This window comes from Eleutherodactylus coqui, chromosome 6 (assembly GCF_035609145.1).
Source record: "Eleutherodactylus coqui strain aEleCoq1 chromosome 6, aEleCoq1.hap1, whole genome shotgun sequence".
NCBI classification, from domain to species: domain Eukaryota; kingdom Metazoa; phylum Chordata; class Amphibia; order Anura; family Eleutherodactylidae; genus Eleutherodactylus; species Eleutherodactylus coqui.
Window position 1 is genome coordinate 85,801,858 of NC_089842.1, and position 10,532 is coordinate 85,812,389.

At 44.6% G+C, this 10,532-nt stretch overlaps 1 protein-coding gene across 2 annotated transcripts in view; it reads right to left on the reverse strand.

Moving 5' to 3' along the window:
* Window positions 1-1,943, reverse strand: part of LOC136632309 (urokinase plasminogen activator surface receptor-like) — a 40,641-nt gene extending 38,698 nt beyond the window's left edge. Inside the window, exon 1 of one of the 2 annotated variants that reach the window (XM_066607094.1) lies at window positions 1,744-1,943. In XM_066607094.1, the coding sequence (XP_066463191.1) occupies window positions 1,744-1,792 (49 nt within the window). In that variant the 5' untranslated portion in view covers window positions 1,793-1,943. The remainder of the gene's footprint in view (window positions 1-1,743) is intronic. The other variant, XM_066607093.1, reaches the window with a different exon arrangement.
* Window positions 1,944-10,532: the final 8,589 nt, after the last annotated feature.

Sequence of the window (10,532 nt, forward strand, 5' to 3'; positions counted from 1 at the left end):
TTGCAAAATCTGGTCCACATGGCTGGCTAATCCCGGGATTAGGAGCAGCGGGCGGATTTGCCGCACAGATATTCCGCAGGGAATTTCCACAGCAAATCCATCCCATGTGAACCCAGCCTAAAGGGGTTGTCCCACTGAAATAAGTTATCCCCTACTCAAAGTGGGGATGTGTGCACCCCTGCCGATCACAACAATGGGGTCTCTCATTGAATGAAGTAGTGATGATGCTTGGGCACCACGGCTCTATTTATTACAGTGGGACTGCTGGAGATCTCTTGTAGTCCCATTTAAATGAATGTACCGTAGTATTGGTGCACATGTGTGACCATCGCTCCATTCAAATGAAGAGCTTTGAAGTGAATGGAGCGGTGGTGTGCAAGCATAATTACTACTTCATTCAACGAGACATGCTTGTGATTCATTTGGGGACCGTTAGGACCCCATTCTGATGATCGGGGTTTCTAGTGGTTGGACCCACAATCACATAGTTATAACTTCTCTTAATGGCACAATCCCTTAAAATTCTTTTAAAGGGTTTTCCCACTTCTAGCTGTTTTCAGACAGCTCCATACATTGCACAGTGGCCTAGGTTGGTACTCCAGGCTGAATCCTATTGAAGTGAATGGGACTGAGCCTGCAGTACCAACCTGGGCCACTGCACAATGTACAGAGCTGTCGAAAACAGCTAGAAGTTTTCAGGAAAAGCCTATATTGGACCACTGGTGTAATTATAGGGGATGCAGGGGATTTGGTTGACCCCAGGCCCAGGAGCCTTAGGGGGACCATAAGGCCTCTCTTCTCTATATAGGCAGCCCAGTACTTTGAAAAAAGCATTATAATTGGGGGCCCTGTTACAGATTTTGCATTGGGGCCCAGGAACTTCAAGTTACACTTCTGCGTTAAGGGGTTAAGAGAGGTTGGGGGGCCCCAAGATAAATTTTTGCACCTGCGTCCCTGAGCCTTTAGCTACACCCCTGTATTGGCCCCTCATGCTCCATAATGTTAGTCATCGTTGGATTTGAACCCAAAACCCAAATGCTAGAAGGCAACGTGAGTTCTATGTTTACTGAGGGATTACTGCTCCAGCTTCATTGCTTCTAACTAGCAAGCAGACTCATGCCAACACTATTCAATGCCCCCACCCCCCAGAATATAGCTCCTACAGCCAACAACAATCCAATGAAAGTCAATAGTGTACTATAGGGTGGACCGTGGAAAAGTAAGAGGCACCACTCTCTTGTAAAAGCTGTCTAACAAAAAAAAATCTGACTTTGTTGCCCATAGCAACCAATCACAGCACGGCTTACATTTCCTATACTGCTGCGGTAAAATGAAATCTGCGCTGTGATTGGTTGGTATGGGCAAAGATGTTCTTTTAGACAGCTTTCATTGGAGTGTGTTGTGCCGGGGTACTTTTCTGTGGCCCATCCTGTATTTCCAGTTACGTTATCACAGCATCCTGACAGGTTAACATACCAACTGGATGTCACGTAGTCTTATATCACACCTGTAATATATTAACATGTAGGTTTACCAGTAGTCCCATGTAAAAGCACAGGCTACACATTGTAATATCACCCTGAGTTGTGATACTCTCAGCTCTGCTACATCCCTCTCTATAGCTAAAAGTGTACTAAATAATAGAGGTAAAGGTTATACCGTCATACAAAAACTACAAACCGGACCTGACTCTTCTCTTCCAGGTGTCTATAAGGTACCGGTATCTCAGGGATGGGCACCTACCTGGTGAGATGTGGAGGTAGAGCAGTAAGAGGGTCCAGCCCTTCGCCATTATCCCTTGGTGTCCAGGTCAGCCCCTAGGCTCTCTCCCCCCAGCCACTGCTGGACGGTCCGTGGGGGGAGGCTGTGTCCTCACTTGTCTCTCACCTGAATAGCACTACTGACAACTGAGGACATAGCTCAGAACTGGTTTGGTGGTGATGAAGGACACTCCTCGCTTCTTTTTTTCCTTCCCTCCCTTTAAAAAAAAAGTTTAAAAATTTGCAAACTTTACAGCAATGAACACTTCACCTACAGACAGGGGCACCACCCAGAAAACGAAATGCCATGATATGCTATTCATGTAGCCTGACGTTCTTTTTGCTTATAAGACACTTCCATTTTCTATGCTCATTACCAATGCCTTACCATTATGCAGAGATCAGCGGCTAAACAGACGCTACTTATCTCTTCCCGGAGAAGCAGCCTGTCCCAGATTGCTTGTATGAAGACCAGATTTGATTAATCTTTCTTTTAAAAGGATGATCTTCAGTAGCTGCATTGTGTATCACATCGTGATGTGTCTCTGCTGCTGCAGAACATCATGAGACACATCTCAGCTTCTACAGAACATCATAATACATACCTCATCTGCTGCAGAACATCATAATACACATCTCAGCTGCTACAGAACATCATAATACATACCTCAGCTGCTGCAGAACATCATAATACACACCTCAGCTGCTGCAGAACATCATAATACATACCTCACCTGTTACAGAACATCATAAGACACATCTCAGCTTCTACAGAACATTATACTACACAACCCAGCTGCTGCCGATCATCATAATACATACCTCAGCTGCTGCAGAACATCATAAGACAAATATCAGCTAGTGTAAAACATAATACACACCTCAACTGCTGAAGAACATCATAATACATACCTCAGCTTCTGCAGAACATTATAATACAGCTCAGCTGCTACAGAACATCATAATACAGATCTCAGCTTCTGCAGAATATTATAACACACACAACAGCTGCTACAGAACATAATAAAACACATCTCAGCTGCTGTAGAATATCATAAAACATATTTCAGCTGCTGCAGAACATTATATCACATGAGCTTCTGCAGACTATCATAGTACATACACCAAAAAAATCATAATACACATCTCAGCTGCTGCAGAACATCATACTACACACTTCAGTACTTTCTGGTTTCAGCATATAATTAGGACTGCATGTCCACGGGCGATGATCTGCCGGCAATAAATCGCCGGTGGATCATACTGTGTGAAGCTTTCCATAGCGCTGCTATGGAAAGCGCAGCATCGGCATCCACGAGCGAAGAATCATAGCGATTCTCCGCTCGTGGGATATAAATCGCGGCATGCCATGATTTTACACTGTGAGCTTATCTATTAGCGATAGCAATAATCCACCTCGGCCGTGGACAGGAGGCCTAAAAGTGTATAATGAAAAGTTATATAATTTTCCAATATACTTTCTGTATCAATTTATTACAGTCCTCAAGATCTCTGCTTGCTGTCATTCAACAGGGATTTCCATTGTTTACTTGCAGTGGATGCAAACCTGTCCTGATCATGTAATGGACACGTGGGTTTGTGGCTTGTTGCAGTACAGTTCTCAGAGCTGTGTGTCCATCAGATGACCTGGACAGATTTGTATCCTTTTTAAAGGGACTCTGTCAGCTAGAACATACAAGCCAAACTGCAGGCATGATGATATAGAGTAGCAGGAGCTGAGCAGATTGATGTATAGCTTTATAGGGAAACATTCAGTAGAACTTGTATTATATTCATGTAAAACTCAAAACTGTCTGAGCTGAACAGTCCAGTGGGCGGAGCTATCAGTGATTGACAACTGTACAATCACTGATAGCTCCGCCCATTTGACTGTTAATTTCAGAAAGTGCAGAGGTTCACATGAATAAATACAAGTTCTACTGAATCTTTCCCCATAAACTATACATCAATCTGCTCAGCTCCTCCTGCTCTATAACATCATGCCTGCAGTCTGGACTGCATGTTGAAGCTGACAGGCTCCCTTTTATTAACCCTTTCCAATCCAATTTGTATCCTGGTCTGCCTAGGGGGGGGGGGGAGCTACTCTTTTTCTGACATTATACAATGGCGCTATCTGCTGGCTAAAGCCAGTACTGCATGAGGTGACACGTTGGATAGGCTCCAACAGCAGAGAGGTTGGCAATACACAGTAAGAGAACCCCGATGGATGTCTTCTAATATCGGAGCTGTACAGCCTTAAATCATAATGTCTTCAGAGGTCAGACAGTGGATTGGAAAGGGTTAAGGCATAGAGCTACATGGTGACTTTGACAGCAACTCATCTCACAGTCCCCCTGTAAATTTTCATGACCACAAAAAGAACTTACTGGACTTCTTGCAACTCTTGAGTCATGGTCACAGCAAGTTGCATAGCAGCGACATTCACTTATCATACATAACTTGCACTGCAGGCATGACGACACTACAATCTGTGGCCATGAAACGTCTGTCACAGCCAACGTCACTGTGCAGCCTTAGGCTTAAGTGAATGGGCTTGAGCTGCAACGCCAGACACAACCATGGATATAAGTGGGGCTAGAAGAAAGCAGCCATGTTTGTCTAATCTGAATCAGCCCCTTGAACTATAATTTACACCTCCAATTTAGCTATAAACATCATCATCTCAAACCCGTCCCATGTTGGGATGTTGTTGGGCTGTTCTACAGGCTGCGGTTCCTAATTGGAAAACTCCTCTTTCAAACAAAAATTTCTAACATTCTTATGTAAAAACTTGTTCCGTGAACAATTCCGCAAATCATTTTCCAGTTTCCGGTTCTCAGAAATCAATAAATTGTAGCTCAATTAATATTTCCACAGCTACAACACGTTAGTCCACATGTCTGACAGCGGAACTGTAGTCTGTTTCCAAGGACAACGGACATACTTGTTGAATGTACCTTTATATATGAAAGAGAAATCTACATGAAAAAGTTGACCAATCATTCAATGAATGTCTGTGATTGGTTAATCGAGCGTCGCTCTCATTGGCTGATGTGGCACTCATTAACCAATCAGAGCATTAGCTTGCTGGAAGCGGGGTATTCAAGCCCCGCTACCAGGAAGAACTGGTCTGTCGGTGTGCCGATGACACAGATGCCTGTAGCAGCAAGGGAGACCAGCGCAGGTGATCCGAATGCTGCTAGGTGAGTATTATAAGATCCCCCCCTGAAAATAAGGCACTGTGTATCTTATGATGCAAAAATTAATATAAGACCGTGTCTTATTTTCGGGGAAACACAGTATAAAAAAAGTTATTCAACTTTTTTATGCAGATCTAAATTAATCTTGAATAGATTTGAAAGTTCTTTTGGTTCTTTATTAAGCTGCCATTGCTGATATGTCATTGAACAGGGCAGGATTGGAAATTCCAGCCTAAGGAGAAACCAAAGCTATGAGGCTCATATTACTGAAGAGAATGCAGTCACTCAGGGCTATGGGAAGGGAAATCCACTGCTGATGGGTTGACGTGATGATTGTAACTCTACCTGTTTCCTTCCCACACTAGATCAAAAGCCCCAGGGAAGACTGAATTTTCTATACAGATTAATTAAAAATCTTAGAACGTTCCCCCAGAAGCATTCCCAGTAGTTATAACCGGACAGAAGGCAGGCAATTACAATATCAGAGAATAAACCTCAGTGGCAAATGATGTGCTCCAAAGTCACCTCCAAGTGTGGTCATGTTCTGCTGGACCTTTAGGCCTCATGTCCACTGGCAAAATCGAATTGTGGATTCCGCTGCTGAATCCGCATTCGATTTTGCCCATAGGGATCCATTAGCCATCTGCGGGCAATTAAATTGTAATTTGCACCCGCGGATGGCATTTTAATACATTTGCATTTTCTCGCGCACGTGAGAGAAAGTGCAGCATGTTCCATTTTCTGTGGGTCTCCCGCAGGCTTCCATAGAAGCCTATGGAAGCCATCCGGTCCCACGGTACACCCGCAGCTGAATTTCTGCTCTCCGGAGCAGGAGCGCGCCAGAGCAGGAGTTCAGAAAGGAAAAAAAAAAAAGAGTGCCCGGCGCATGCACGCAGCACGCTGCCGGCGTGCCGAGCGCATCTGCCGGGCACAGAGAAAGAAGATCCGGCTGCGACGGACAGGAACCCGCAGCGTCCGGACAAGTAAGAAAATTCTATTTTCAGGCCTCATGTCCCCGGAAAAGGAGGGTCCCGCTGCGGGATTCTGCATGGAGAATCCGCGCAGGCCCAAATTTCCTAGTGGACATGAGGCCTAGTGTCCAGTGGTACAAAGGGAAAGTTTTTGTATCAATATGTAAATCAAATTTAACACTGTTGGTTTTCTATCCCCATAGAGTGGTTGTCCTGCCCCGACATAAGTAAGAGTGACCCCATGCATGGTTCCATTAATTAACAGCATGACCCTGATGTGGTGTAACACAAGGCAAAGTCCACACAGACGAACCAGAGAACTGCAATTGGGTTTGAAGACAGTATCACACATGATAGGGGCCATGTAGCTTAGTATTGAGCCCCCTCACTTACCCAGTATCTGCAATGGCAAGTAAAACCAATGTGCCTTAACAATTTGACATTTATGGTCTACATCGTACAACTGCAGAATTAAGGTGGTGAACGTGCTCGGATGGAGCCTGGAGTCAGGTTTAGAAATGCCCCTTACAAGCACAATGCAACACCGGAGGATGAACCCAGAACCTCCTCCTCCTTCTAGGCACATCTTCCTGCATCTCACGTAACTGCTTCAATCTGCGAAAGAGCAACCAAGGCAAAAGAAAGTCCTCTTCCGAAGAAGTCATGCCCCCAAGCTGAGAAACTCTCTTGCAAACCCAGAAAATACAAGAAAATCACTGCAGAACAGCGCGTGCCTATTTACGGTTGTTTGCAGTGGGTAGTGTCAATGATGGCAGGTTCAGGTCTTGTTTGCGTTTTTTTGTGTGCACAAAGAGTGGGCAAAAAGAGTCTTAATCTACACCGATACGAGCACAAAAATGCCTCATTCATACGCAAATACGCTGCACTGCGGCCAGATGCATTTGCACATAGGCTCGTGTGAAACCGCCCTAAGTGACAAACTCCCCTATGAAAGAGGCCATTGCCTTTATGGAGGGCTATACTTGGTCCGTACGATATATAGGTAAGAGGTATGTGTCAAAGTAACATCCACATGAATGCTAGCACCCAAGGTTTCCCAGCAGAACATTGCACAGACCACCACAATGCCTCCATGTTCTTCCCATAGTACTGTACATCCCAGTGTCGGTTCTTCCCCAGGTAAGTGATACACACACACCTGGCCATCCACATGGTGTAAAGGCAAATGGGATTCATCAGAGCAGGCCACCTTCTTTCATTGCCCCATGGTCCAGTTCTTATGCTAACTTGCTTACTGTATGTGCTTTTAACCCCTTAGTGACATGGACTATTTTGGTCCCAAAGTGACTATTTTTTGGGGATTTTAATTTACACATTTCAAAAGCCATAACTTTTTTATATTAACATCCACATGGCCGTATAAGAGCTCGTTTTTGTGTGGTGAGCTGTAGTATTTGGTACCATTTTTTGGGTACATGTAATATATTGTATGACTTTATTACTTTTTTTTGGGAGGGGGGGGGGGGAAGGGTGGCAGGGAGAAAAAAAACACCTAAATTCTGCAACAGTTTTTTTCTTTTACAGCATTAATCATGAAGCATAAATGACATGATAAATCTTGTCTGCAGGTTGGTACAACTATGACTATGCTAAAATTATACATATTTTGGGGTTTTTTTTCTACTTTTGCATTCAAAGTCCCATACCTTTTTTCCATGGCTGTTGTTTTTGTGTGATGAGCTATAGTTCTGTGAACCCTTTACATGCCATGATCAACATTGATAACGACAGGTAAGGAGTTAACAGCGGGGATCGGTGTTCTCCCGAAACCTCACTGTTACAGCTGGCTCCTGCTGCAGATGGCACAGGCTCAGCTTCTGAGCCTGTTCCATCCATAGGATGTTAGTTTAGGTCCATTTGCAGGAGCCCCTTCCCAGCCAGGATGTAAGTTTGCATCTTGTGGTAGGAAATGGTTAATGGTGGACAAGGGTTAGGATGGGCACTATCAATATTCTGCAGCTTTGCAGCATGCTGTGATGCTCTGTGTAATCATTTTATTATCAATGCCAAAGTAATTATTTCAGCAATTTGTTCTTCTGCGGAATTGGATTATACAGGCTACTCTTCATTCCTCAAAAGCATCAATGAGCCTTACACGCCCATGACCCTGACAGCAGTTCATCAGTCGCCCTACCTGGAACTACTTTAGGTAGCCAGTAACCACTATGTACAAAGAGCTCAGTCAACTAGGCATCCCAATTTGGCCCTTGTCAAAGTCACCCAGATCCTTACATTTGCCCATTTTTCCTGCTTCCAAAATATCCCAACCCTAGACAGGTTCTATTTTTGCGAGATAACCATTGTTCAATGGTCCATGGTTTTAACATTGTAGCTGATTTGTCCATTTCCCTGCCACTTCAAGATACATTTCTGTCTAAGGCCGAATGCACACGGCCGGGTTGGATTCCGCATGTGGGATCCTGCAGCGGAATCAGACCCTATGCCGGTGACCCCTTGCGTACCTGTCCGGATTGGTCTTCTGTGTGCTGTGGGTGTACCGGCCGCCGCATATGCGCAGTGCAGAGAATGACGTAGATCCACAGTTTGCAATGGGAAGGGGGGGCAGAAGGGGGGCGGGGCTAATTCCCCGCCCCCTTGTTCACAGCCAGCAATGGGAGGGGATGGAGTGCGCGGAGCTTAGCTTAACTCTTCTGGCCTCAGTGAATACTTCACGTATTTGTGGGTTGTTAAATACAATGGGGCACATCTATTACTAGTGTTGTGTTTGAAGCAACAATCATTTTAGATGGGCCAGTTAGTGGGCCCAAGCATTCTTCCGAACACTTGTTTGCCTGACAATCGGGGCATGTAAAGGGACCAACGATTAGTGAACGAACTCGATTCATTTATGTGAGCATACAAATGCTCACTGCTCATCTCCCCGTGTAAATGGTGAAACGTGTAGTTGATCATTGACAGCTTGTGAGATATAGACCAGTCAGTGCTTGCATAGATTGGATCATGCCTCCTCCCCCATGTAATGCGTTATATTGTATGTTTCCCCTTGAATATAAAACTGCCAGGGTCATGCCCCTTGTTTCTATGTCTTTCACCCTTTTCAATGACTGGTCCATGCTTGCACGGATTTAGTCATGCCTACCCTTCGTACGTTAGTACAGGTTCTTCCATTGACATGTATTTACTATATGTAATGTCGCAATTTTTATTAACTAAGTAACGTACTGCTAGTAGTGGTGCTAGGACATAGGACAATAGATAGTGTTTCCCCGAAAATATCACCTTTTTATATAATTTTTTTCTCCAAAGAGGCACTAGATTCCTCCAGCAGCTCTCCGGAGTCCCGCAGTTCTTGGCCGCTCATACAACATCACTTCCTTGTTACGGGATTCATAAATCCTGCCTGCAGGAAGTGATGCCTGTAATTAATTCTTTGACTGCTGCTCAGCCAATCAATGCAGCGGTCGAAGAAGCAATCACAGCCATCATGTTGTGGAGCCGGGATTTATGAATTGGCTGAGCTGCAACCAGCCAATTCATAAATCCTGCCTCCACAACAGCTGTTCATTGGTTCTTCAACCACTGATCAGCCAATCAATGCCTCACTCGGTGAACCAATGCAATGGCTGTGATTCATTCATTGTGCACTACATTGACTGGCTAAGCAGCAGTCCAATAACCAATCACAGCCATCACTTCCTGGAGGTGGGATTTATGAATCCCTTAACCAGGAAGTGATGTTGTATGGACTATGCCTAGGTAATGCTAGGTAATATATTCTTTTTTTTAATGTAGTGTAACTAGGACGTATTTTCAGGATAGGGCTTATATTTCAAGCCTCCCCGAAAATCCTGAAAAATCAGGCAAGGGCTTATTTTTGGGGAAACACTTTAGTAAAAGAGATAGCCCTTATGGTCACAATAGATAGGGTTGAGATTGCCCTGATGTTAATTATTACTGCTGCAGTTCAGCAGCTATTGGCAGTCATCAGTACCCTACAGCCCATCAGAGATCAGTGCCCACCTCCGACTGGGGAGTAAGGGGACAGTTAGTGACAGTTGGTGGGATGCTGTGATGGTGAAGAGGCTGTGTTGAGCAAATGATACTTGATGTGACTAGTAGTACGGACTGGGAAATACAGGCCATAGTAAGAGAGAAAAGAGGACATCACACAGAGGTGCAATCACTATAAGAGAGACTAAATAACCCTGTGTCTGAGAAGAGCCTCAACCTACGACTGAAAAGGATGGAAAGCATTATCTCTGATTCCCAGGAGAAATAACAATGACCGCTACAAGGTAAATAATAACAAAGGTAAAGCGAAAGGTAAGAGCAGCCTGTGGACTTATATACTTACATTTGCTGGGGGATTACAGAAAATAGAGCGTCACATGCAGATACTCTAGTGTGCTTTAACTTAGTACAACAAAATCCCCGCAAATGGCTGCTTATAATAGTAGGCATCGTTCTGAGCATTGTATGCTGCATATACATTAGGGCTCAGTCACACGGGCGCATCCAGGCGCCAATGCGCTCGTGTTCCTGCAGGATAAGACGGCCGCACTGCAGGTACGGACGATTCTCCGCACCAACGGCAGAAAGAACACATGACTGGCTCCATT